Consider the following 25,755-nt stretch of genomic DNA (forward strand, 5'->3'; position numbering starts at 1 on the left):
GAGGTTTAAGTAATAATTACTTTATTGGACCATTAAGATATATTGAAAAAGCAAACATTACAGCACTCAGGACTCTTCCTCAGACTCAACCTCTGTGCAGATTAGAGGCCAGAAACACGATGATAGCTAGTCTGTGGCTGGAGCTGAAAGCACGTTTAATGTTCAAGACACAGGATTTCAAGCAAACTTTTAATTTGGGAAATCAGATCTTAAAAGAATTCTGTGCTAAAGTCCTAAAGCCCTTCATAAATCATAGCAAGAATTTGAACGTTCTGTTTGGTGAGGAAACCTTCTGTGGGGAAACTCTGATGCTTTTGGCAGTTAAGGAATTCTGTCTTTAATGAGGGATAATCTATAATGTACTTTCTGCCCAGGCCCTACTCAGTGGTTCCTCTTGTTTCTCTTTCATTCCTTTCCATTTTGTAAACCATGATCCACACACAGCCTGTGCATGTCCATGACAAAGGGTCAGAAAGCATGGATTGCAGACTGCCTCCTTTCTCAGGTTTAGTAAAGCTTCTCTTGACTCATTCGCACTGGGGCAGAAAGCCAGAGCCCAGTGTTCAGGTGGGTCACCCGCAAGGCCAGCAGAAGCATCTCCATGGATATGTTAACCTGTGAATGAAATGAGAGTAAGTCCAAATCTTGGATTTCAGGGGAGAAGGAAAGGATGTTGTGTCTCCAGATTTTCTCCCAGGAGGGAGTGATGGACTGGCTTCCCCTGTTCATCTTCTACCTGCTCCAGATGGCTCTACTTTCTGCCTGGGACTTTGCCCTGAGGCGCAGCTCTGCTCTGCTCTGCTGCTGATCCTGCAGCAACCCCTGCCAGCTTCTTGCGTCTTCCCATGTCTGCAGAGTGATGTCAGCTCTTTGCCCGGCTGCCTCTGGGGTGAGGGAGGGGAAGCGTGTCCCTCTGCTTGGCACCACCCAAGCCTTTGTTCCTCCCAGATGTTCTTAATGCCAACAGCAGCTTCAGAAAACAGGCCAGTGGTGGGGGAGGGAGGGAGAGAAGGAGACAGGGGTGCTGGCCCCCAGATCCGAAGACAGCGGGGGCCCTTGCAGATCTCCCATGGTGGCTTGCATGGTGGATGGGACCAGGGTGGGAGAAGGTAGGTTGCTAGGTCAGAAACAAGGAGGGGAAAGAAAATCCCTAGACATAACTCGCCCAAACCCTGCAAGACGCAGCAGGTCGCAAACACTCTTGTTACACTTGCATCTTCTTCAGCTGTAGAAACCCTTGGCTGTCAGAAGCTGGCTATTCTGGGCTCTCTATCTTTTTTTTTGTCTGATGAAGTAGCATGTCTGAGCAGAAAGAGAGCTAAGCATGATAAACAGCTTTTGGGAAAGCCTCCATTGGTTTAAATCGAACCAATGGTCTTCAGACGATACTGGACTTGTTGGACTGTGTTTCTTAGAAAAATGAAATTACAAATGGAGTTCTCAAAAAACAAACAAACACACACATCCTCACTTGAGAAGACCTTTTAGTACTTCTTTGGGGTGGGAAACCCTTTGGTGAGAAGAAGATCTTTAGAACCCAGGCTGGAGCAGGAGGGGGGGGGGATGCTGAGGACCATTTCGGTGACTGAGGGCCATGCAAAAGCTTGGGTGCCCTCTCTGTGCCCAAACTGACCTTGGCCCGGTAAGATGACACCTGGGCATGCAGTGCCCTGCAAATCTACCTGGTGCCCAGTGAACAGCGCTGGCGTTCTTTGTTTCGGCGGCCAAACAGAGGGGCCGCCCCCACCCCAGAGGAGCGGCAGGGAGAGCTATTCGTGTGAAGCCCATCTCCTGGCCAAGCAGAGCCAGGGCTGCAGACCAAATGCACTTGAGCTTTGACCGCAGCAGGACAACATTTCCCTGCGGTTCCAGGTCACTGCTGTTGGAGGACTGGGAGGCCAGAGGATGCCCTCCAAGCACCGGTGACCCTGGGGTGGGGTAGAGGGGGGAGGGAAACAGCTGATCCCCTGTGGCACAAAGTTGGTCTGTGCGTGCATGTGTGTGTGTGTGTGTGTGTGAATGTCTTCAGCAAAGGCAACTTCGCCTCCGTTCCCCCTAACTTTAGAATCAGGAATCGTGAAGTTTCCCCCTTCCAATAACAATTTTTAAAGATTGTTTTCCCTTTCAGGATGGCTGCATGGCCTTTTCTTTGGAAGGCAGGCCTCCTCTGAGAGGAGGAGAAAAGGGCCACAAACCTGGGGTGGGGGTCGGGGTGGGGAGAGGTGGGGGTGGGGCTGGCAATGGCCCATCATCTACAGCGAGAACACAGCTGGGGTGGCAGCATCACCTACAGGTCCACCTGTCGCCACTCAGGTGGGATGCCTGGCCAGGCTGCTCAAATGTCGAAACATTTCATGTCCAATTTTGCCTCTTTAGCTATGAATGAGCGCCCGCAGCGTCAGTAGCCTGGTGTCCCCTTTCTTGGTGCTGTGCAAGAGCCCCCCCCCGGCTTCCCCCCCCCCCGTAATGTTTATTTTTTGGGGGAGGGGGAACACCCTTCTTCTAGGGAGCTCAAACCCGGGGGCGACTGCTTCGGAGGGCGGTGGGGGAGACCTCCACGCAGCCCGCCAGCGCCGTTTCGAGCGCGCCCGTCCGTCTGTTGCGCTCCCAGCGTTGGCCGGTCAAGGAAACGAAGGGCCTCTGGCCATGCGCAGAGCGCCTTCCCCAAGCAAGCAAAGAGAGACCTGACGGGTCCCGCCCTCGGCCGGCCCGGAGTTCGCGTGTGGCGGGATGCGCGAGGGCGGTGCGGTCCTCCCCGGCCCTCCGCCGCCCCTCTCCGGCCAAGATGGAGGTCAGGAGGCGGCGCCGGGCCAGGTAACGCCGGCCCAGCCGGGCGGGGAGGAGCCGCGGGCGGGGTGGGCGGCTCCGGTCGAGCGGCGGCGGCGGCAGCGGAGGCGGAGGCGCAGCGCAGGTACGGGATCGGGGCGCTCGAGGGGACGGGGTAGGTGGGGGGGTCCGAGCCCGTGCGGGGGGGCGGTCGCCCTCCCGGCCCGGCTTCTGGCTTGCACGGACACCCCCGAAGCCGGGAGCCTCCTGCCTTGCGCTCGGCCGAGCCGGGATGCGCTTCCTGCCTGGGGCCGGGGCGCCCAAGGGAAGACCTCCTCACGTTCCTCCCCATCACCGGGATCACGCTTTTTTGGAGGGGGCGGGCGGGGCGACCGAGGCGTTTGGCTGTGGCAGGAGGCGCCCTCCCCGGGGAAACGGGCGAGGGGCGCGCGGTGCCTCCCTCCTCCTACCTGCGCCTCTCTAGCTCTCCTGCGATCGTCAGGTGCTGGAGGCGGCGGCGGCGGCGAGGGGGCGAAAGGGGCTGGATCCTCCCTCCTCCCCCCCCCCACCATCACCCGCGGACGCCAGCATCCTGCCGGCCGTCCCCAAGAGCCAGGTAAGGCGCCCGCTCGCCCCTTCTTCGCTTCCCCTCCTCGCCTGGCGAACAGACCCCGCCTCGGCGGTTTGTTTACGCGGAGTTGCCCAAGAGCCGAAACGGCGCTCCCTGCCTGCCTGCGCGGCCGAGGAGGAGGCGGCCGACCCCGGCGCTCGAGCGGTCTGTCTCTGGGTCCCGACGCGCGCAAAAGTGGGGCAGCAGGACCCGCGGCGCCCTGGCCGAGCCAGCCGGCCCGGCCAGAGGGTCTTCGAATGTGCCGCCTTTACGCAAGAGTAAGCCCCGGCCCTATCCCTGCTGAGAACGCGCCCGAGGACCCCAACCTTAGCGAAGGAAGCAGGGCGGCGGCGGGGGGGGGGGGAGAGAGCGCGCAGGAGAGCCCGGGAGGAGCGGGGAGGGGGGGGCGTGAGAGTGGCCTCCCATTTCTGTCTTGGAAAGCGGTTTCCTTGAAGCTGGGTTTCCAGGAATCAGGAGGGAACCTCCAGGATTACTGTGGACAAGGAGGTGGCCATGCAGCTCCCCTCTTCCCAGCCTCCCCCTTCCTCTGCTTCAGCTTTAAGTTCTGCAAGCAGTCCAGGTAAATCCTTTGAGGCGTGTGTGTGTGTGTGTGTGTGTGTGTGTGTGTGTGTGTGTGTGTGTGTGTGTGTGTGTGTGTGTGTGTGTGTGTGTGTGTGTGTGTGTGTGTGAGAGAGAGAGAGAGAGAGAGAGAGAGAGAGAGAGAGAGAGAGAGAGAGAGAGAGAGAGAGAGAGCTGACCGAAGGCTGCAAGAATCATATACCCAAGCTTTGCTCACAGTGTCACTCCGGGCACAGTCTGTGCCAGGCTGGCTGGAAATGAAGGGGAGTTCCAGTCCCCTAAAAAGGAAGGTTTTCCAGCTCAGACAATCCCAGAGTTACCAACCTCCTCCCCCCCCCCCATTTTCTTTGGGCGCACACAGGGCAGGAAAATAGCTGGAGAACCCCTCCTTTGTGGTGGGGGCCCTGCCCGTTGCCTCCTCCCTTTATTGTTTCCGCATGTGTGTGTGAGTGTACATTCAGCTCTAGGAAAGAAGCTGGCCCAGGCGTGGTGCTATTAGGGGTTTGTCTTGCGTTAGCAGTCTGAAAAGAACTGGAAGGCAGAGAGAGCCTGATTTTTTTCGAAGTAGAAAGCTTTCTTGGTTGGTTGCCTGGAAAAGCTTCCAACTCACTGCAGGTGAGTTCTGGTTTCTAGTCTGGAGGGTTTCCTCTGCTTCTTTGGCAGCTGAAGGTTGTGGGACTGTTTGCATCGCACACTCTCTCCTCTCTCTGTCTCTGTCTCTGTCTCTCTCTCTCTCTCTCTCTCACACACACACACACACACATACACAGAGAGAGAGAGAGCAGCCACCCTCCTTTCCTCCATACACCTTGTGGCAGCTACAGGAGAAGTTGGTTTTCCTCCATTCCCACATGGAACAGCTGGAGTTTATTAATGTTATTTATTTAAAATATTTTCCTCTTGCCTTCCTCCTTAAAAAGTACCCAAAGTGGAGTGGGTGCCCAGTTAGACGTGCCTGGAGGATTGCATGTGTATAATGTGCAGCCTTAGTCAGGCATGCAGCTGATTTGAGAGTGGAAAGTTTCAAGACCTCTTTTCTTGCCATGCTTTGATTTGGGTGGGTTTGTTATTTGTGCCTCCTAGTCCAAGATTCAAGGCCTGGTGCCTGAAGTGAGGGTGAAAGGACCTTACCAGAGTATTTTGTGCATCCATACTCAGAATATTACAAAGCGTTTTGTGGTGCTTTCATGTCTAACTAGATTTATTAGGCGCAAACTTTTGCAGACTGCTGCTTTCGATGGGGTGGCCTTCAGTCCTCTATAGCTTATGGCAACTGGAACTTCATCTCTGTTGTTTTCATGGCAACAGATTCATGAAGCTGCCCCTCTGGAAATTTCAGCTTAGAATGTTAAGTACAATTCTGTCGACTGCACCTAAAAAAAGGACAGGAATGTAAGAACTGAAAAGGATGCAGAAAAGGCAACCAAAAGGGTCAGAAACCCATGAAAGCTCTTGCTTATGCATGAAAGATTCCTCGGGATGTCAGGAAGTTGAGTCATGGCGACTGGACTACCTTTCGCTCCTCATCCTTGGACTGGGAAGATAGGCGGTTTGAGAGAGGGGTCGGGGAGGCCATTCATTCCTCGGGATGCTTTGTTGATTTTGGCTGCAAATGACTAACACAGCTTACCTCTGCAAAATCTGCATGGTTATCAGGTAGTGTTGCTATTTGTAGCTGGCTGGATGTCTCTGTGAGTCTGGTAGCTGGCCATGGAGCCAGAGGTTGGGAGAGGAACCAGCCTGTGTGGCCTTGGGCAAGCTGCACGGTCCCGGGGCTTCCCCAGAAGACAGGCGTGCTCAACCACTTCAGAAGTCTTTATATCTCTGCAGAACTCTGAGGAGGTTCATCATGAGAGACTCAACTTGATGGCATGAAGTTACTGTTATATGGGCGTATGTGTACTATTGCTGGAGGGGCCTTGTGTGCTCAGTCGCTCTCTTTTCAAGACTGGCCCACACCACCCTCTTGCAAGCTTCTCACGGTACTGGAGCAAATTCCCTGAGTAAGCGGTTTGGAGGAATGAATGCAGCTTTAGAAAAGAAGGTGTGTAAGACTGGTGGAAGGGTTGGAAGGGAGGTGGACAGCAATGTATGAAGTGCGCTGCTTGTACAGTTATAACCAGCACACTGCTTATAATTGGTGAAACCGGGCAGATGTATTTTCTAGGCAAGAGTGGAAGCCAGTGGGGCCCTCTAGGGAACCTGAGTGGCAGGAGATTCTGGATGAGCTAAAAGGAAAGGCTTTTTTCACGCAACACACCATTGAACTGGGGAATCTGCTGGGTGATCACAAGAAGCCAAAGGGGATTAGGGAAATGAGTGGCGAATCAGGTTCTCGGTTCCTGCTGCTTATGATAGCGGTGCATTACCATCAGGGTCTGAGGCTGTCTGTCTCTCAGGACCAGGTGCTGGGGGAACGCCAAGGAGCAAAGTCCTGTGGCCCACCTGCCTTCCATGTGGCTGGCCGTTTTAGTGGGAAACCAGCTGCTGGACCAAGGAGAGCCACGAGTCTGGTCCAGCATTTTTCTATGTCCTTACAGAGTGGACTCCAGCACCATCGGCACTGCTGGTCCCTCAAGTACCGCGGCTGCAAGGGGGGAGGGTGCTGCCATCCCCTCCCGCACAGCACCTCACATCCTGTCAAGACTGATTAACAGGGATGCTATTACAAAGGTGCTTGGCGCATATATTAGCGAACTGGCATTTTGTAACTCTTCCAGTTCATGTGCAGTTTTTACCTTGTTAGGCATGCGCGCGGTGTAAGGTGGCGGGATGGAGGGAGCTCATCACCCTGACTTGCCCCAGCTTGCTTTGTGAGATGCATCAAGCACCGGTGGAACCCGTTTTGGAGCAAGGCAAGGCGATGATGTGCAGCTCTCAAGACACAACCCTTCCAAACAGCCAGTAAATAGATGAAGTTTGCATCCACAGCCATGTGTGTGTGTGTGTGGGGGGGGAGAGCGGATGGATCAAAAGGCACCCCACCCCGAGCCCTCCTCATGGATTCCAACTTACCTTGCTCTGTATTTATGAGATCGCCTAGTGATTGAAAAGGCCAGGTGGGTTTTTCCTTGTCTTGCTGAATTCTATCTGTAGAACTAAAAAGGGCATCCAGTATTTATTGTCTTCCTATCACTTGGGCTTTCTTACGGGGGGGGGGGGAAGGGGGGAGAAAACGACCTACAGCATTTTCCTTGTCAGACAATTCCATGTTCGTCCTTCTTTAGGATGCAAATTCTTCATTTGTGGAAGTAGAGACCTTGGGGTGGGTGGGGAGGGGAGGGACTCTGAGAACATACAGAGCTGGGCATAGAGGAAGGTTGGAAACCTCCAGTCCTGGGACTAAATCCAGCCCTCTTTGGGGCTGTCCAGATGGCTGTGCCATTTTCCTTGCGACACCTTGGGTAGAGGTCTCCCCAGGTTTTGTGTGGCTTTTCTCCTGTCAAAAAGGTTGGTATGATTTCCCCAAAGGTTAATTATGGCCAGGAAGAGGTTTAATCTCAACCAAGCTGCTATTTTGGGTCCCTCCTTTCTTGCATGTGGGATATTTGAGAGCTTCTCTGAAAGCTGAATCTGGCCATGAACCTGGAAGGGTGCTGCTGGCCTGCAGCCATCCTCCCATCTTGTCCCGCTTTCAGATTCTGAGCACCAAAAAAGGGAAGACGTCACCCGTGCAGATCTTCAACGTATAGCGCAGGCATCTTCTCTCCCCTGACGCTGAGCTGGTCCCACCATGTCCGTCATGGTGGAACTCGGCGACAACCCGTCTGAGAGGATGACGGCCGAGGACATCATTGTCCACACGCGGCAGGCGATGAAGGGCCTGGAAGCCCTGCGGAGCGAGAACAAGAGCATCCACCACCGGCTGCAAGAGGCTCTGCTGAAGGAGCGGCAGCTGCTGGACGAGAGGCAGGAGGCGGTGGCAGTGGCAGATGCTGCCTCTGTGGACATGCAAGCGCTGGAGCTTCTGGAGGAGAAGCACGACCTGGTCTGCAAGAGCTTGGAGGGAATCGAGCTGGGCATCGCAGAGGCTCAGGTATCGCAACCTGCTCCTCTCTCTCTCTCTCTCTCTCTCTTTTTTAATGAAATCAAGGCGGGGCTATTGGATGTCTGGCTGGCATGTCACGGAATGTCCACAGGCATTCCAACACCTTTGCAGAGCAAAGGTGCAGGTGGTAGAAACATGACCCTTGGGTGAAGGAACTGGACATTTTGTTCGGCTGGGATGGGGGTCGATGCATGTGAGAGGTGTTAGACGTCTAAATAGTCATTTTTAAGGAGAAAGGTGGGATAGAAATATTTTAACAGGGGGGGCAGAAAGCATAAGAGGGCTGATGATAGTGAGGGCAGGGGGATGTTTGTTTCCCTTTATTTAAATGTTCTTCCCAGGCACACACCCCTTTTCGTCTCCTCTCTGCAGATGATGATTGCGCTCTCCTCTCACATCGGGGCTCTGGAGGCAGAGAAGCAGAAGCTGCGGGCCCAGGTGAAGCGGCTGTGCCAGGAGAACCTCTGGCTGCGGGATGAGCTGGCCGTGGCCCAGCTGAGGCTGCAGCACAGCGAGGAGATGGTGGCCCAGCTGGAGGAGGAGAAGAAGCACCTGGAGTTCCTGAACCAGCTGAAACAGTACGACCCCAGAGATGACCAGGTAAGCTCTGGGGCGGAGGATGCCTCCGGGGTGGGTGCACGGTTAGCGTTCCGCTCCAAAATGAGAGGCACAAATGTCTACACCTGAGTAGGTCGCCCACCCTTTTCAGCTGGCTTTCTCTCGAATGCCAGACAGTGGCACAGCAGTGCGGAAGAACTTTGCCCATGCTCAGAGGATTCTTGATAGATTTCAGTGCCCCCTCTTAGCACTGAAAATACACTGGGGAGACCATCTTCAGGGCTAAGATGCAACTGACCAAAGCATGCACTTCAGCCTGGTGAAAGGTTTAGCTGCACTGTGGCTACTTTCCCCAACCTGGAACTCCTCCCTCCCATGTCCTTGGACTACAATTGCCATGTGCCCCACCAGCAATGCCAGCGGCTGGGAATAATGGGAGTTGTAGTGCAAAGCATTCAGAAGCTAGACGCCTGCAAGGTGCCGTAAGCAGGGTATAAAACTATAGATTTTTTAAAAAAAATCTGTAATGAAGGTGGCCCCACCCACCCCTTTCACTCTGCGGCTTTTCTCCCTGTAGGCAGAGAAGGATGACTCCGAGCAGAGAAAAGACAGCTTGTCCTCCCTCTTTCCCAGCGATGATGATGAGCAGAGACCAGGTGCATCTTCAGGGAGGGCTGGAGGGGAAGGAGAATGGCTGCTTGGAGAGGTGGAGCCTCTGAATGGCAAGCTGGTCATCATGCTTGTGATGGCACAGGTTGTGTGTGGCTGGACGGGCAGAGTGAATAGCTTGAGGTGTGCGCCAGGAGTCAGAGGAGGTTGTGGTGAAACCTCACTTGCTCAGCAGTTCGAGGAAATCCTTAGCCAGTTGCAAATTGGGGAGGGAGGGAGGGAGGGAGGGAGGAAGGAAGGAAGGAAGGAAGGAAGGAAGGAAGGAAGGAAGAAAGGAAGAAAGAAAGAAAGAAAGAAAGAAAGAAAGAAAGAAAGAAAGAAAGAAAGAAAGAAAGAAAGAAAGAAAGAAAGAAAGAAAGAGTAATACTTTACTTATACCTGCTTGAGCTGCATTGGATGTACAGGAAATCTCACGGCAGTAGTATAACTGACCTAGGCCTGCTTTCTTCCCTCCTGGCCACCGTCACGCGTTGGCTGTTTATAGGTGGGCAGGGGCCGAGCACGGCCGCGTCGGCAGCCCAGCAAGGGGGCTATGAGATCCCGGCGCGCCTGCGTACGCTTCACAACCTGGTCATCCAGTACGCCTCCCAGGGTCGCTACGAGGTGGCCGTCCCACTTTGCAAGCAGGCCTTGGAGGACCTAGAGAAGAGCTCCGGCCACAGCCACCCCGACGTGGCCACCATGCTCAACATCCTTGCCCTGGTCTACAGGTAAGAGGGCCCGGTGGAGGTCCCAGGAGGGGTGGAAGGGTCCTCGAGCTCTGAGCTTTGCTACCTCTGGGGTTGGAGGTGCACCAGCAGGGGGGAGAGATGTGGAAAAGGCCCTCCCACTTGCTTGTACCCTAATAAGCTTGTGCTTGTTTGGAAAGCACTTGAATTATTATGGGCTGCCCTGGAAGAATCAGAAGCATAGATGGTGCTCCAAAGCTGGTGATGCACATATTGCACCTCGAAGGTACATGGTTATTATTAAGGAAGCCAAAGAAGGTGAGGGGCAGAGACTTAAGAAGGTGGGTGATGGGAGGGTCAAGGCGCTTCCCGTTACCTCAGAATGGTTGAGCCGCACAGCCCAAGAGATGCTGCCGAGCCCCCCCCCCAAGCCTCCCCCCCCTCTTGGTGGCCTTCCAAGGGGTTACTCTGGGCCAGCCCTTCTTGGAGGAAGAGAGGGCATCTCCTGCGGCTGGCTGGGGCAGAACCTTGCCGGCTGCCTCCCTCCCAAGATTTTTCAGCCCCCACTGATGCCTTGGTGCTTTCCACCCGATGCTTCCACAGGGATCAAAACAAATACAAGGAAGCCACTGAGTTGCTCAATGATGCCCTGGATATTCGGGAGCAGACCTTGGGCGTGGAACACCCAGCAGTGAGTGTCTGGGGCAGCTGGCCCTGCGTGCAGACGGGGCAAAGGCGGAGGGATCCTGTGGGGGCTGTTTGTGGATGTTCCTCGACCGGGGGCTTTTCTCTTGGGGGTGGGCTGGGGGTCCCATTCTCCCAGGAAAAACACACACGTTGGAATGTTCTAAAGGAGGTGTGGGGAAAGGTGGTGTCATGCAAGCGGGACCCCTTGCACCCCCAAGAGGGAAAAAATCCCCCAAACAGCGGCAAACTCCAGAAGCCTCTGTGGGGGTGCAGTTTGTCATTTAATGTCACCTCCTGGTCCCATTTTCGGGCAGGAATTCCCCCTTATTAAGGCAAGAGGGATCTTTGTTCACATCTGCTTTTGAAAAATGAGCAGGTGATCCCACCTGGAGTCCAAGGGAGGGTGAAAACAGACCCCCCCCCCGATTCTGGGTAGCTGCCCAGACGAGGAAAGCTGTCGTGGCTGCCTCGAGCTGATTGGCAGAGCCCCCTCCTTGAATCATCCTGTTTCCCCCCCCCCCCGGCAGGTGGCGGCTACACTGAACAACCTGGCTGTGCTCTATGGCAAACGCGGGAAGTACAAAGAGGCCGAGCCCCTCTGCAAGAGAGCCTTGGAGATTCGTGAGAAGGTGAAAGCCCGTTGGCAGGAAGGAAGAAACCACTTCCCCCCCCCCAACTCGTCTTCAAGTGGGGTCCTGGACCCTTTGCGATGGTCCAGTTTGCTTGGCTGTCTTGCTCCTGCAGGCCGTGGGGAGGGCCATGGAAATCCATCTCTTTCCTCTTTCTCTCTCTCTCTCTTGAAAGGTATTGGGCACGGATCATCCAGATGTGGCCAAGCAACTGAACAACCTGGCCCTTTTGTGCCAGAACCAGGGCAAGTTTGAGGAGGTGGAGCACTATTACCAGCGGGCACTTCGCATCTACCAGACCCGGCTCGGCCCGGATGACCCCAACGTTGCCAAAACCAAGAACAATCTGGTAAACATGGAGGATTGGGGTGTGCGTGCGTGTGTGCGTGTGTATGTGAGTGCAAGAGGATGACATCACCATAAACTGTTCAGTAGAGGAATAATCAGGATCATTGTAGAGACCTCCAGCTTTCTACAGTTTGCTATGACTGCCATTCTTGTGTCTATTTCGCACATCATTTGTTAGCCTATTTTTATGTACAGTATAATAGCTCATTATGAGTTTTTTCTGATTCTGTAAGCACACGTACTATAATGCATGAAGCATTTGTAGCCTTTTGACCATGGCCACAGGTTGACTTCCATTCTTGAAATGTTTATCCTGCCCTGACGAAGCTGACCAAAGAAATGAAACAAAGCTGCCACTCCAAGGATCAAGGGGGAAATGTGATCAAGCCATAGGAACAAGGGAAGAATAGCAAAGAATAGCAAAGCCCGGCAACGCAGAAGCAAAAGAACACCCAGGGAGAGGTTTAGCCTGTTCTGGGGGAATTTGCACCTTGAATGGAAAAGCATACAGAGTTGGTCAACCAGGCAGGCCAACCAGGAGAAGGGGTTGCACAGAGGCGGCGCCACCACCATCAAGAAAGACCTGCTCTGAGGAGACCCCCTGGCACAGTAGGGGCTGTTGGGTTGCCCTCAACACACCGTAGTAGTCCACATCTTCTGACTCCGTTGGATTTCAGAAGCCAAGAAGGGTCGGGCCTGATTAGAATTCAGATGGAAGACCAGGAGTCTCCTGTCTGAGACCTGCAAGGGCAGCTGCCGCTCAGAACTGACCGTGCTGGGCTAGGAAGACCAGGGCGCCGTCTAGATATAAGGCGGCTTCGCACATTGGGAGCTCCCGTCCTTGAGCCCTCCTGTCAGGGCTGGGGAAAAACGAGAGACGAGGCCACCCAGAGGCTGGGACACTCAGAGGCCCAATGGCCGAGTCGGCCGCCTGAGCGCCCTCTAACCCAGCACCCTGCTCTCCTTTCTCCCTTGCCAGGCCTCCTCTTACCTCAAGCAGGGCAAGTATCAGCAGGCGGAGGAGTTATACAAGGAGATCCTCTCTTCCCACGACCAGGAGCTGGCCGGCGGCCGGGGCGGTAAGAGGCCGGTGGGCATGGAGGGGCTGCTTGGGTCGCTCGCCAAAGAGCCCATAGCCGAGGGGAAACGCAGGGTCCTGGTGGTGCATTTTGGAACGCTGTTTCTGTACAGCCGGAGCGCCCGCTGAAACAGGATCTTGTCCCCACCCCTCAACCCTTGCTTTTTGGGTTTTTATTTTTTACTTATTTTTTGTTTTTGCTTTTCCCAGATGAAAGCAGAACAGGAATCGGGAGAAGCGCTCCAAAGGACCAGGTGGGTTTTGGACTCTACTGGAAATGGTTTGCATTTTGCATTTTCCCTCCGGCGGACCTTCTTTCCGGACGCTGCTGCTTCCCATCCCTTAGGAAGGGCGGTTGGGAGCCTTTGGGAGGCAGTGAGGCGACCCAGACCCTCTCTAGAAAGAATTTCAGCCAGAAAGTGCCCATTCTCCTGTTCAGAAGGGCTGATCTAGGGAAGGTTGTAAGCGTAGGGTCAAAGGACAGGCAAGGTTTCCAAGACCTGGAGGCTCCCCACCCCAGGCTCTGAGTTCCATCTGAACTGGAGAAGAACTGCGAGATTCTTAGGGCCTCTGCTCTATATCTATGGCTTCGTTACACAATAAAGGGAAGGAGAGGATGCAGCAGTCCCCAAGACAAAAGCGATCAAGGGAAGCAACCCATGGAGGGCGATGCTCCGCTTTACTCCCATCTCTACAGGGCAAACTAACAGAGCGGCTTCACCTCTACTGCCCTTATACCCTCCAAAATGCATCTGGTCATGCCTGCTTTTGGAAGCTAAGCAGGGGCCAGCCTGGTTAATCCCCGGATGGGAGACCACTATGGAAATCTCCAGGAAAGGAACTGTGCCGAAAACCTTGGAGGACCAGATGCTGCTGCCAGCCTGAGTTGGCCATGCTGGTCTCGATGAATGCACTCAAGGGATCGGACTGAGCTGAAAAGCTCTGTTCCTGCACTTGGGGGAGGGCCTAGGAGTGAAAGGGGCGAGTGGTTCTTTCATGCCCGTTCTCACCTGTCTCAGCAGCTCTGGAGAATTAGTTACTAAACGCTTGCCAGTTTTGTGGGAAATTGGTTTCCTATTTGAATCTTGCTTTCTTCCCCAGGATGGCGCAGGGAGCCTCCGACGGAGCAGCTCCTTCTCCAGGTTCCGAGAATCCATCCGGCGGGGCAGCGAGAAGCTGGTCTCCAAACTCAAGGGGGACGGGATCCGGCGCACGACGGCACCCCCAGCCACAGGGTAAGTCCACCTCCCTCAGAGTGGTGTGTGTGTGTGTGATTTTATTTGCACAGCGACTCCTAGATTCCGACACCGGGCCTGTCCATGCTCACACTAGCTGCGGGATTCTTGGGAGCTGTTCTCTGAAAGCAAAGTTTTCCCATCCCTGGTTTGTCTGATAAGCCGCCTCTCTCCCAAAATGGGGTGGGGGGGGGGACTCGAGGCACCCTTTGCTTTCAGGGCATGGCTCCTTCCCTCGAACTCATCTCCACCCCCACCCCCACCCCCCGTCCTCTTGAGCCTCACGGCTGCCTCTCTTTCGACAGGATGAAGCGGGCCACCTCCCTCAACGTGTTGCATGTGGGAGAGTCCACGCCTGCTGCGTCGCCCACGGTGAGTCTCAGCCCCCAGACGGCAGAATGAGAAGGGGACACTCCGGGGTCATCTAGTCCAACCCGCTGGGCAGGGACAGGGAACCCACCGCTACCTTATTCCAGGCAAGGTGGTCCTGTAACCCCCTGCCGGAAAACCTCCGAGCGTGGAAGGCCAGTCCCCTTCTGAGACAGGAGGGTGAGGCTCAACTGTCCAGGAGCATCTTCCTCATGTTTAGCCAGATGCTCTTGCTGTCTCAGCATCTCCCGCCGAGCCGGGAGGGGGTCCGGAAGAGCTTTTCTGGCCCACGAGACCGGGAAGCCAAGGCTAGTGACGAAGGCCTGCCTCACCCATCGTGGTGCCCCGAGACACGGTCTGCTCGAGGCAGAGTAACGAATGGCCCCTGGGCCCATTCAAGGAGCACGCCCCCCCCCAAAAAAACAGGCCCTGGTTCTCTTGGCACCTTGTGACACATTGGGGTGTGGGGGGAGCGGGGGGTGGTCTTTTCATTCACCAGGGTTTCCCAGGAAGATAACAGGGTGGGGAGGGAAGAGGCCCCTTGTGAGCCCTAGAAACCTGAGTGACTCGCTCCATAGCAGGCGAGGGAAGTGGCCGCCTCCCTTTTCTCTTTTCTTCCCTTCCAGCCCACCAGGAACCTGATCGGCGCCCGCAGCCTCAGCTCCAGCACCCAGGACCTCTTGCACAGCCACTCCTCCACCTAGGACGGGCGGGGCTCTTTCCTCCGGCCCCTTCCTCGCCCGGCGCGCTTGCTGCCTGAGGCCTCCCTCCCTCTGCTTCCGTTGCTGGATCTCGCCTTCGACGTGGCTCCTCGGGAGAGGGCTTGGCGACACCCCCCCCCCCCGTGCGCCATCCGGAGGAGAGCGAGGTGGCTGGCTGCAGCTCTGGTCATGGAGACCACCAGCTCTGGTCTGCGTGAGGAGTGTCCCCCCCCCCCCGCCCGGCCCCATCCTCACCTTTCCTCCCTCTGGGAAGGACCTGGGGCTGGCTGGGAAGCTCCCCTGCGGAAGAGGACAGAGACTGCGATGTCTCAGGAAGTTGGGGAGGCAGGGGGCACACACGCACCCCCCCGCACCACGTAAGCAGCACAAACACGAGGGGGGGGCTCTCCGTCACCCTCGCGACTGCCTTAAGCCCTCAGACTTCAGGGTCCTGCTCACTTGCACTCGTACATCGCCTGCTCGGGCAGAACGGCGTTTGTTGCAGCTTCCTCCGTCCAGCCTAAGTCTCTATTTATTCTTATTTATGCCATAGGAAGCGTAGCATTCCCCCCCCCTTCCGCCCTGCTGCAAAAATAGTGGTGTTGTTTCTTAATTTTTTTTATAAAAAGGTGGTTGTAAGCAGAGACAGCGTCTTGGGGGAGTACTTTGGATGAGCTCCGACCGTGTCGTGGGAGAGACGACGCCTTTGCGGGCATCCTCGGGGCCTGCTTTGTCAAGGGGAGAGGTCGACTCTTTTGCAAAACGGGGCTCCTCTCCATCCCTTCAAAAGTCAAACGGCTTCTCCGCTCTGAGGCCCGAAGAGCACCAACGGCGACGACACGGCCCCCCACCCGCTTTGCACAGCAAAAGAGCGCTACCCAGATTCTCAAACAAAAGGACCCTCAAACCAAAAACACTGTCGTTCTTTTTTTAATTAAAAATCCCAGTTCAAAATCTAGAGTGAAACATATCCCACCCACCCCCGTGCTTACAGTCTTTTTTTTTAGTGCACCGTGGGACAAAAGCTTGGGTCGGCTGTCAATTGTTTTCCAGCTGCTGGTATGCCCTGAGGCCGCAGGAGAGAAGGGCTCTTCGCTTTGAACTTCTCCTCCTCCGGCTGCAGGGGGTAGAAGGTGGGAACGGAGAGTCCCCCCCGCCCCTGGTCTCGCCCCCCCCCTGCTCACAGCTGGTGTGCAATCTCCTGGACTTTCCGCAAGGTCTCCTCTGACTGCAGTTGCTCTAAGGTGAGCAGCGACAAGCCCAGCTGGTCCTCCTGGGGGGGGGGCGGGGGGGGGCGGAAGAGAGAGAGGGAAGCCCGGTGAGAGAGAAGGTGGCCAGCCGCCTCCCAGCATGTTCTTGGCCAGGAAGGGGTCGGCCCCACTTCACGTCGTCACCCCACTGTACTCAGAAAAGGGAGCAGAACGCCCAGGAAGCGCCAGCAGTCAGGGGCCATGAGCAGAACAGCGTGGGTCAGCCCCCCACCCCCTTGATGGCTCTCGCTGCAGGAAACCTTTCAAATTGGAGACTAGGCTGAGCTTTCTGCGCGGGGTGCTGTGCAAGCAGATGCCCCTCATCTCTGACTTAGAGCCACCAAGAGTCTCTTATACGGCACCTTAAAGCGTTGAGTTGTTTTGTGTGTCATGAGCTTCGGTGCATGTCGACCAACCTCTGCTTTTGGGGGCATCTGTAGCCTACCAAACCTTCTGACAAATAAAATGTGCTGCTCTTTATGCCCCCCCCCCCCGGACTGTTGCTTTTGACAAAACAGAATAACGTGGTTCCCCGTGTGAAAACACCCGATCTAGCCATCTCCTGCGGCGTCTCTCGCTTCCAGGATGCCAAGACGGCTTCGCCTGGGCGATGGGGGCACAAAGTAGCTCAGGGGCACAAAACCCACACGGGTCCCCGTCGGACCCAGGGTGGTGGGGGGCTGTGCTTTTCCTTGGATCGGCAACCTTCCTATTGGGGTGGGATCCTGCACCCTTCATGTGTGTGTGTGTGGGGGGGGGGAACAGGGGAGAGAAGAGTACTCTGTGACTGACAAGAGGTGGGGAAAAGAGTGACAACCACTGATGCTGGGGAGGGAAAAGAGGGCTGAAGGAATGTTCGGAGCCAGACCGCCTGGGTGGGTTTTCTGAGTTCCTGCACCTTTGCTGAGCAGGGAATGAGCCTCCCGCCACCCGCCCCACCGCAAGGCTGTTGGGGGGCCATTGGGGGAACCAGACCCCACGGCGCTGGGGCTGCTGGCTGAAGCCGCCCGCCCTTCTGCAGGGCCTCTCTCGCGCTCGGCCGCTCACCTTTCGGAAGGGCTGGGCCATCTGGCGCAGGAAGTACTTGGCCACCTGCACGGCCTCGTCCACGGTCAAGTTGAGGTTGGCGTCGGTGAGGTGCTCCTGGATCCATCGTGGGAGCTTGCCCCGCTTGTCGGCTCGGGCAAAACGCTGCCAGGAATCACAGGATCAGCGGGGCAAGCGGGGAGGGAGCCAAAAGCTGGAAAAAAACCCTACCCACCCACCCACCCCACATGGCTGCTGCTGGCTTCACCGGGCAGCACGCCCTCCCTGACCCACCTTGTCCGCAAAGACCATCAGCCCATAGTCGGTCTTGCCACGGATCGCCCGGCCCACACACTGGGCCGCGTGGCGCATGGCGTCAAAGGTGAGGAAGTCGTTCTCCCGGATCTGGAACTGGTCCCTCAAGTACTCCAGCCGGGCCTGCGAAAAAGGCACTCAGCCAGGCCATGCTCCTTGGGGTGGGGGGCGGGCGGGGGCGAGATTCCAGGCAAGGGAAAAGGAGGGGTCGTGGCGGGCCCCCACCCGGAGGTTTCCCTCCCCACCAGTGTTTCACTCCAGGCATTTAGCCAACACCAGACACCCTAGGTGAGCACACAGTCGTGGGCACAGCGCTCGCCACTCCAGGGTGCCTCTCTCTTGCGGGTAGACTGCCTCTGCAGGAGGAGGCTCTACATACCTTGGCCTCTACAAAAGAAACGCCAGCTCCCGACTGCCCTTGCACCCCAACGGGCACTGAATGCTGCCACTCAGTCATCGCGCGGTGGGGGGGGGACTGGGCGCTCGATGGCATTTCATTTCCTTCCACCCGGCCTGCCCGCCGCCAGTTCCCTAATCCTCAAAGGGGATTAAGGCAGCCAATTCACATCCCAGGCTCAGGGCTGAGGGAGATCTGCCACCAGGCGAAGCAGCTGGCAGCCGAGCGCGTCTCCGTTCTGCTCAAGCCTGCCTCCAGCTAAGTGTCAGGGCCTCAGCAGAGAACGCTCGCCCAGCCGAGAACAAATGGAAATTTCAGCTTCTCTGCCAGAAGCGTTTTCAATCAACTGCAGGCACCAGAGCGCGTTCCCTCCCCCTCGGCTGCATGGCAACGTCCCCCGTGTGCAGCGGGGAAAGGAGGAAGCCGGCTGGGTGGGGGACCCACGCTTCCACGCGCACGCAGGGAGAGCCGTTCCCCACGAGAGGCCAGGTCTGTTTTGCCAGCAGAGCCCTCAGGGAGAACGGCACCGGCTCCGAGAGGAGAGGCTTCTCTGCTGGGAAGAATTTGCACAGAGCCAAGGGCCTGAGGGAAGAAGAAAGGAGGCTGGGCCCGGGTGCGAGAGGAGCACAACTCACCTTCAGGATGCGACTCTGGGTGTAGACGTAAGGGACGCCGAACATGATCACGGCTCTCCCGTAGTGGTGGACTGTGGGCCAGAAAGGGCAGAATTGTGCACGTTGGTGGGGAAAGCAGGAAATCACTGCATTCCATCATCCTCCCTACCCTAAAAGATAAACTCTACAGCAATGTTTTGCCTTATTTCAAAACATCTCCCGAGGGCAGCTTAGTATTGATTTTGGGACATTAAAAGCAAGGAAACATGTGGAAAACAACAAGGCCAGTCCCCTAACTGGAAGACGAAGAGCACATCCGACTTCTCAAGCTGTGCAAGACGGGGCCTGCAAAGGGGAGGCTCCCAGAGCCAGGCTTCCACCATCACGTCATGCAAGAGGATAATACCGGCCTGCAGAAAACAGTGCCATAAAAACCTACGAGAACATCACGCAACAGCAGGATGAGCGGCCGCTACCCCCAGATGTTCGCGGGGGGGGGGAACCACAGCCAGCAGTGAGGCTTCTAGTCCTCCCTTTTAAAGCTTCAAGGAGGGGCCTGGAAGGACATACAAACCCTTACCGAAGTCGATTCCCTCGGAGACTTTCCCCCTGGCCACAGACAGCAAAATGGCGCCCCGCCCGTTCTCGCAGGCCTGCCACGAAAATGAGGGACCCTCGTTACCAACGTGGGTTGGGCCTCGTGGCCTTGTTTCTGGGCGTAGCGCTTGCATGCCCACGGCAAGGGGCTATTTCGGACCCACTTTACCCTAAGGCTCACCCTCCCCCCCCCCCACAAACACACTGTTCAAAAATGGAGACAGGAAGTGTAAACAAGGGGACACAGATTTAGCAGAGCTCCAGAAATGTTTGTGTCAGGGCAGAGGCACCTCAGCATCCCAGATGGGCCACGGGGTTGGGTGGCCAGGAAGACTGAGCAGGCCTCTCCGGAAGCCCAGCGGTGGGGCCCCGCTCCGGGAGAGATGCCTCAAGGAGCCCGTGGCCTGCTTTGGTCCCAAATCTGTGGGGCTGACTCAAGGTTGGGCTCCTGGGATGCCGGCTCACCTCCTGGTATTTCTCCAGCGCCATGCTGGTCTCAGCGCCATCCTGCGTCTCTATGAAGATGAGTTTATTCCGCTGGATGTTCTCCAAGATGCCCTGGGAGGCCAGAGGGGGAAAAGAGTCACAGCAAGAGGAAAGGGAGATCCATCCAGGCCAGGCTACGCCGGCTGCAGAAGCCTGGCACCCGGACGGCTGAGGTCTCAAAGCACGGAGGCCTCCGGCCGACTCGGCGAGACTTTGCAGCAAACAGACGGGAGCAGAGGAAGCGCCCCATCCACCCAGGGGGCCAAAATGAGAGCACCCGCTGACTCTGGGCCGCCCTCCTCACTGGAGCACCAGACGCTCGAAGGTTATAACTGGGAAGCCACGGCATCATCGCTCTGCTTGGGGCATCCTTCCAGTCTGCTCCTTCTTTCCACACAATCAGATTTCTGATGCACATCTTTCTGAGCTACCTCCAAAGGAAAAGCACCTTTAAAAGACCCCTGAAGCTGAACTGGATCCGACCCGTCTGGCCAGAATCCTGTATCCTGGAGCGGTAAGGCCATGAAGGCAACAGTTCACGCATACTACTACTTCCCAACAAATGGAAACCGATAGACTGCCTCTAAACATGGAGGTTCTATTTGGCTACCATGACCCGCTACAGCTATAGGGAGGCATTTTTATCCCACCAGAAAGCTGCCCAGTCTCTTTTTAAAGCCGCTTAGGCCAGTGGCCACTATTGCTGCTTTTTCCGGCACCCAGTTCAAACAGAGGAAAAAGGCAAACACTCCCTGGTGTTGCACTTAAAACCGTTTGTTTACAATGTTCTGTCGGGAGGCTCCCCCCCAAACGCACATGGAAAAAGAAGAGAGACACCAAGAGACAAACTGCTTGTCGAAAAGGCCCCGTCCTCCAGCAAAGGGCTCATCGTCCGGCCATCTCCCCCAAACACCCACCTGCTCATACCAGGAGGCCACGATGTTCTCCATATACTGGTAGCTGGTGAAGAACGCCACGATGCCGTCCGGGACAATGGCCGACATCTCCAGCAGCAGGTTGCCGTAGTTGCGGATGACGGCTGCCGGGACATCGAGGGCTATTGAGAAGGGGGCAGACCCACGGCCGTCCCTCCCCAGACTATTTTCCCGCCCCAGGCCAAACTGCACCCCACAACCCTTCAGCCAGAAGCTGACAGGATCCCTCCGAGCCGGTGAGCGACCAAGTGACTCGTGACACATTTGAGAGAGAGAGAGAGAGAGAGAGAGAGAGTGGGGTGAGCCGAGGGCACGGAGAGCCTTGCCGGGGGTGGGGGGTGGGAGTCCTCTCCTGCCTTTGGGGTGGTGGTGGTGGTTGGGACAATGCACGACTGTGTGGCTTGGGAGTGCCAGAAACACAGAACGGTCCGCGGGGCAGGAAAACCAGGAGAACATTCTGAACCTGCTTGCTCCGGGAGAGCCCATTCAGTTCAAAAAAGGGTCCCAAACTCCCAGTCCTCTCTTCCCTCCCTCGCCCCCGGTTTTTTGGTTTTAGGCCCCTCGGGGGGGGGGAAGCTCTCCTTGAACTCTCTGTAAAACCCCACAGGCAAGGATGGTGCCACAACTTGAAAAAGCAACGTGTGTTTCTTCCAAGGAGGCCAGGATACAAAGCAAAGACCCACAAGCAGAGTCCATGCTGTGTTAGTCGGAGTTATTCCTCTTTTTTCCCTTCACTCCACAAAGGACAAGAATTTAGGCAACAGTGGGGTGCGGGTGGGGGGGCAGGGAAGAATCCTCAGCTTTTAATCCAGAAGGGAGGAGATCCTAAAACTCCATTCCTTCATCACCACCAGGTGGGTGGGTTGGGAGGAGGTCTTACCAATGTCTTCTCGAGTCTCAAACTTGGAGCTGATGGTCACCTGGTCGTTCCCTCGCCCCACAACCTGCAAGACGAACAGGATGGGAGGAAACGGTCTCGTAGCCAAGGGCCCGAGGAGGAGGAGCCCTGACCTTTGAGAAAACGCCATGTAAGGTGGCGTTTCTTTCAAGAGCAAACAAACTTTAAGACAAGGGAAAAAGAACACAGCCCCAGAGTGTATGTTGGGAGTTCTCCTGTTCCAAGGCCCGGTGCTAAAGGTTTTTAAAAAGCATTCATTCCTTGCCTGGTTGTAGCATGTAATAAATAACGCATTGCGTTGCTGAAGTTGCATGATTCATTATATGATGCTACCAAAATAAATAAATAAATAAAGGAACTCATCTTTGAAAAATTATTTTGAAATACCTCTTAAAATGCATATTAAGAATGGCTTTTCAAAGGGACCTGAAGATGCCCAAAGAGTTCCACCGACAGAGCGATTTTGCTGCCCAATTTTGCCTAAGGTAACTTTGTTCCACCCTCGTTACCACCAGACCAGAAGGATCCCAGCACCTCCACAAAACGCATCACGCTTTATAGGGAACTTTGTTGTTTTTCACTAAGCGGCTCCACGTTCTGCTTGGCACCTCGGCTAGCAGACTGAGGAGACGCCCCTCGATCCTCATGGGCTGAAACGAGGACAGCTGTCGCCAAAGTTCCCAGGCCTGGGAAAAGGCACCCCCGTGATACGAAAAAGGAAATGTTTTCAAGAGCAGGGGAGCATGCGCTCCTCGGCTCCAGCTTGGATGATGTCCGGATCCCTGGCCAAAAACGCCAGCTGGAGATTCCCAGCGAGCACGCTGCTTGGTAGCCATGACTGGTGTCCGTTCTCCATGCGGGGAGCTGGGGTGGAGAGGGAAGCGGCTGGGCACGGCTCCTCTGGACCCCCACCTTCCCTTTCGGGCAAGGATGGGCCCTCGAGCAAGAACCCGCTCCTGCTCTAAAGAGAGCGACAGGAGACCTCCTTTCCCGGCTGCCACGGACGAAGGCCTTCCTCTCTCCCTCCCTCCCTCTTTCCGTCCTCCTGCACTCACCATGGGGCACAGGCAAGTCCTGGCGAGGGTCATGGTGAACGTAGCCATCGTCACCGGTCTGAAGTCCAGGATCTTTGGGTAAATATCCAGCGGGGAAAGAGTCTGGGTGGAAGACACCAAGATGCAAGGTTCGGGGTAAAAACCCTCGGCGCCCATCGCTCTTCACGGAGGAACACAGGTGCTCCAGAAGGAAACAGCGAAGACGGACCACGGAGTCCCACCTTCCTCTATGGGTATACTTACTCCTGAGGTGATGATGACGGACTGGAACCGCTCGAAGACAGGCTTTATAGCAATGGAGGCATCCATGCAGCTGAGGAGAGGAAGGTGCCCCGAGATAAAAGGCAGAGACCGACCTGCTCAATGGGCGCGGTGTCATGGCTAAAGGACGTTATCAGGACTCGGGAGAGCGGAGGTCAAAAGAGGTTCAGCACCAGGGAGAGCTCCTGGAGAACGTGCCCTCCAGGCCTGACCTCCAAACAACAGGAGTCCACCTACGACCACCCCCACCCCACCAGCACAAACTACCCCCAGGATCCTCCCACCCAGGCCAGGTCCAGACTGGGCAGGTGTCTCCGGGGAGGGGGGGGCTCACCTGAAGTGCAGGATGGGGTTCAAGATGGTGGGCGTCCTGTCATCAAAGGGTTCAATGATAATGGTGAAACCTGCCATGGGGCAAAACACAGGCCCGGTCAGCACACAGGATTACCAACAACAACAACAACAACACAAATACATTCTGCAATTGGGCACAAAACCAGAAAGTTACACTTTCTGGTTTTGTGCCCAAGTGCAGATTTCAGCTTTCCTTAAGCAGGGAATGAAATAGGGAAGCAAGATGGGATTCCTTTCCAAAGATGAGGTGGAGGGAGTAGGATTAAAAGCCCAGCGGGTTTCAAGCCAAGAGCCTAACCCTCTGCCACTCTTTCCATGCTGGGGGTGGGTGCGTGGAGGGGGGGGTCTATTTTAAATGAATTGTTTTACATCTCACATTCTCATCCACATAATTTTGACAGGGAAACAAATGCTATGACCCAAAACTGCTTACAATGGACTCGGTTGCTGTCCTTTAATTAGATCGTTTCACTTTTCAGAGTTCCCAGCCTGTATTTAGATATAAGAGTATATAACAAGAGGGCCTGATCCACCAAGAAAGACATCTATAGGACTCATTCTCAAAAGGAGCAGGAACACCTGAGGATATTTCTGCAACATGCTTTAAAAAAAAAAAAATCGGCAGGATTTCAGGAGATGACCTTGTTACATACAGCACTGATGTTACCTGTCTGTCATGGGTTTGGAGGGAAAGTTCCATCCTATGGGGAGTGGAAGGCGGGACATCAGGAGGAGGGGCTGTACTGTATAAATATGTGATGCCTGTGTGGTGAGAGGGAGATGCTGAGACAGACACTGTGAGACACTGGGTTGTGACGAAGCAGCAGCTGGGAAGAAGAAGCTGTTGTGGGAGTCAGTGTGTCAGACAGGGTACTACTGTGTGTCAGAGTACCAACCTGATAGGTTCAGGTGTCTGTTGGTTAGCCAGAACTGATAGGTTCAGGGTCTGTGCTTCAAGTTAAGGGTTCTGGGTGAACCAAACTGTATGCTTGTATGAGTGAGAATAAGCCACGTTACTTTATCCTATTCACCTGATTGTTTATTTTTCCCTGTGTGTATTTAAAATAAACCTTATTCTTTTTATCGTTTAAAAATCCATCCCTGGTCTGTGTGACTTCTTAAAGGGAATGGTTGGTGGCAGCTTAGTGTAACTGTGTGACAGATCCCAGTAGGTCTGGGTTTGTCACATTGATTGGTGTCCAGCGTGTGGGATACGACTGGTCCAGTTGTCCAGCAGTCCAGCAAAGCCTTGGCAAGTGTGCCCAGAGCAAGGGGGGTCTAGTCAGGGACAGTCTGAGGCGCGTAGGTAATCTTCTAGGTGTACCTCACGGGGAGGTGCGCTAGTAGAAGAACGTGCCAACTGGGGAGACTTAGATTAAGGTGCTCTGAGGCGGCCTAGTTTTGGCGGGAAAACGCTGAGGCAAAACTGCGTAGCAACAGCGAGCTAGCTTGCCAGCTGAGAGGCCCAGCAGAGGGGGGTAGGCTCTGACTTGATACTGTTGCAAGTTAGTGCTGAAGAACAGCAGCAATCTCTAGGGGGAGCTGGTTCTGAGGCAAAAAGGAAAAAAGTGGTCGTTTTATTTTGGAGGCTTGACTTTTTAAAGCAGCCTGTCCTGAGGGGGGATTATGCCCTTGACTCGAAGCCAAGTGGCGGACATGAGTGAAGTGAAAGACCCCCAGATTGACCAAGGTTCTGAGGATGAATTTGGCTCAGTGCAGGGTGACAGCACAGGAGATCAGAACCCAGAACTTAGAAAAATACTCCTAGCCCAACAGCATGAACTGAGGGTGAGGGAAATGGAGGAAAGGTTAGAGAGAGAAAGAATGGAGGAAAGAGAGAAACAGCGGCAATTTGAAATAGAGAGATTGGAGAGAGAAGAAAGAATGGAGAGAGAGAAAATGGCGTTTGAATTAAGAAAACTGGAACTGATGAACCAGAACAATAATAATAATAGGGATTCTGAGGGAGGCCAATTGTCTAAAGCTGACCTGAAGAAATTCCCTGTGTACCACAAGGGAGATTGTCCTGAGGTGTTCTTTTCCTTAGTGGAAAGAGCGTTTGTGGACTTCTCAGTGAGGGAAACTGAGAAGATGACCATCATGCGATCTTTAATAAGTGGTAGCCTGGCTGAGGTTTATGCCGAGATGCCTGAGGAACTGATGAAAGATTTTGCAGAGTTTAAAAAACTGGTGTTTGCCAGACATGGGATAAATGCAGAGCAGCTGAGACAAAGATTCAGGTCCCTCACTAAAAAACCAGAACAGACTTTTACCCAAGTGGGGGCCCAATTGGTGAGGCTGCTTGAGAAATGGCTATCGCAGGAAGGGACAGAGACCTATGAGCAGCTTAAAGACTTGATAGCACTGGAACAGTTCTATTCAATCCTGCAGGGGGAATTGAAATTCCAGGTGAGGGAAAGGAAACCGAAATCTGTGGCAGCAGCCGCAGAGATCGCAGATTTTATTTCCCAAATAAGAAAGCCCTTGGGTGAGGGGAAATCTGTGGGTAAACCCAAAGAAACCTACAGCAAGTACTCTCAGGGACCAGGGAAAAGCCAGCAAGGGGGAGGGGCCCATGGTGAAGGGAAGCCCTCAGACATGAAACCAAGACCTCAGATTTTG

General features: G+C 55.1%; 2 protein-coding genes and 1 long non-coding RNA gene across 8 annotated transcripts in view; 1 reads left to right on the forward strand and 2 right to left on the reverse strand.

Annotated features, from left to right (window-relative positions):
- On the reverse strand, positions 1-3,318 carry LOC140702112 (uncharacterized). The gene is made up of 2 exons (XR_012081167.2): positions 3,237-3,318; positions 1-615 (listed from the first exon to the last, which is right to left on the reverse strand). It is a non-coding gene; the product is annotated as an uncharacterized LOC140702112 (long non-coding RNA).
- On the forward strand, positions 2,595-15,915 carry KLC3 (kinesin light chain 3). 5 transcript variants are annotated; one of them, XM_078379953.1, is made up of 13 exons: positions 2,595-2,814; positions 7,594-7,991; positions 8,376-8,603; positions 9,139-9,217; positions 9,715-9,940; positions 10,502-10,589; positions 11,113-11,214; positions 11,390-11,563; positions 12,542-12,641; positions 12,851-12,894; positions 13,742-13,875; positions 14,181-14,247; positions 14,871-15,915. In XM_078379953.1, the coding sequence occupies exons 2-13, from the start codon at positions 7,689-7,691 to the stop codon at positions 14,946-14,948; spliced, it is 1,623 nt and encodes a 540-aa protein (XP_078236079.1). In that variant the 5' UTR covers positions 2,595-2,814; positions 7,594-7,688; the 3' UTR covers positions 14,949-15,915. The 5 variants fall into 5 exon arrangements, with proteins under 5 accessions (XP_078236079.1, XP_072836474.2, XP_072836475.2 ...); XM_072980373.2 differs by lacking the exon at positions 2,595-2,814 and adding an exon at positions 2,834-2,911; XM_072980374.2 differs by lacking the exon at positions 2,595-2,814 and adding an exon at positions 3,241-3,382.
- ERCC2 (ERCC excision repair 2, TFIIH core complex helicase subunit) overlaps positions 15,860-25,755 on the reverse strand; it is a 20,691-nt gene continuing 10,795 nt past the window's right edge. For both annotated transcript variants that reach the window (XM_072980371.2, XM_072980372.2), the window contains exons 13-23: positions 23,114-23,183; positions 22,762-22,831; positions 22,519-22,620; positions 21,446-21,509; positions 20,548-20,669; positions 19,610-19,702; positions 19,128-19,200; positions 18,569-18,639; positions 17,516-17,659; positions 17,243-17,386; positions 15,860-16,218 (exon numbers count right to left, since the gene is read on the reverse strand). In XM_072980371.2, the coding sequence (XP_072836472.2) occupies positions 16,126-16,218; positions 17,243-17,386; positions 17,516-17,659; positions 18,569-18,639; positions 19,128-19,200; positions 19,610-19,702; positions 20,548-20,669; positions 21,446-21,509; positions 22,519-22,620; positions 22,762-22,831; positions 23,114-23,183 (1,046 nt within the window). In that variant the 3' untranslated portion in view covers positions 15,860-16,125. The remainder of the gene's footprint in view (positions 16,219-17,242; positions 17,387-17,515; positions 17,660-18,568; positions 18,640-19,127; positions 19,201-19,609; positions 19,703-20,547; positions 20,670-21,445; positions 21,510-22,518; positions 22,621-22,761; positions 22,832-23,113; positions 23,184-25,755) is intronic.

The sequence above is a fragment of the Pogona vitticeps genome, chromosome 9 (genome assembly GCF_051106095.1).
Source record: "Pogona vitticeps strain Pit_001003342236 chromosome 9, PviZW2.1, whole genome shotgun sequence".
NCBI classification, from domain to species: Eukaryota; Metazoa; Chordata; class Lepidosauria; order Squamata; family Agamidae; genus Pogona; species Pogona vitticeps.

Bases quoted from the DNA above. Each gene is read 5' to 3' on its own strand.
- KLC3 (XM_078379953.1), top strand. From the start codon at position 7,689: ATGTCCGTCATGGTGGAACTCGGCGACAACCCGTCTGAGAGGATGACG. The intron at 9,218-9,714 runs GTGCATCTTCAG...GGCTGTTTATAG, and splicing joins TGATGATGAGCAGAGACCAG to GTGGGCAGGGGCCGAGCACG. The intron at 10,590-11,112 runs GTGAGTGTCTGG...CCCCCCCGGCAG, and splicing joins TGGGCGTGGAACACCCAGCA to GTGGCGGCTACACTGAACAA.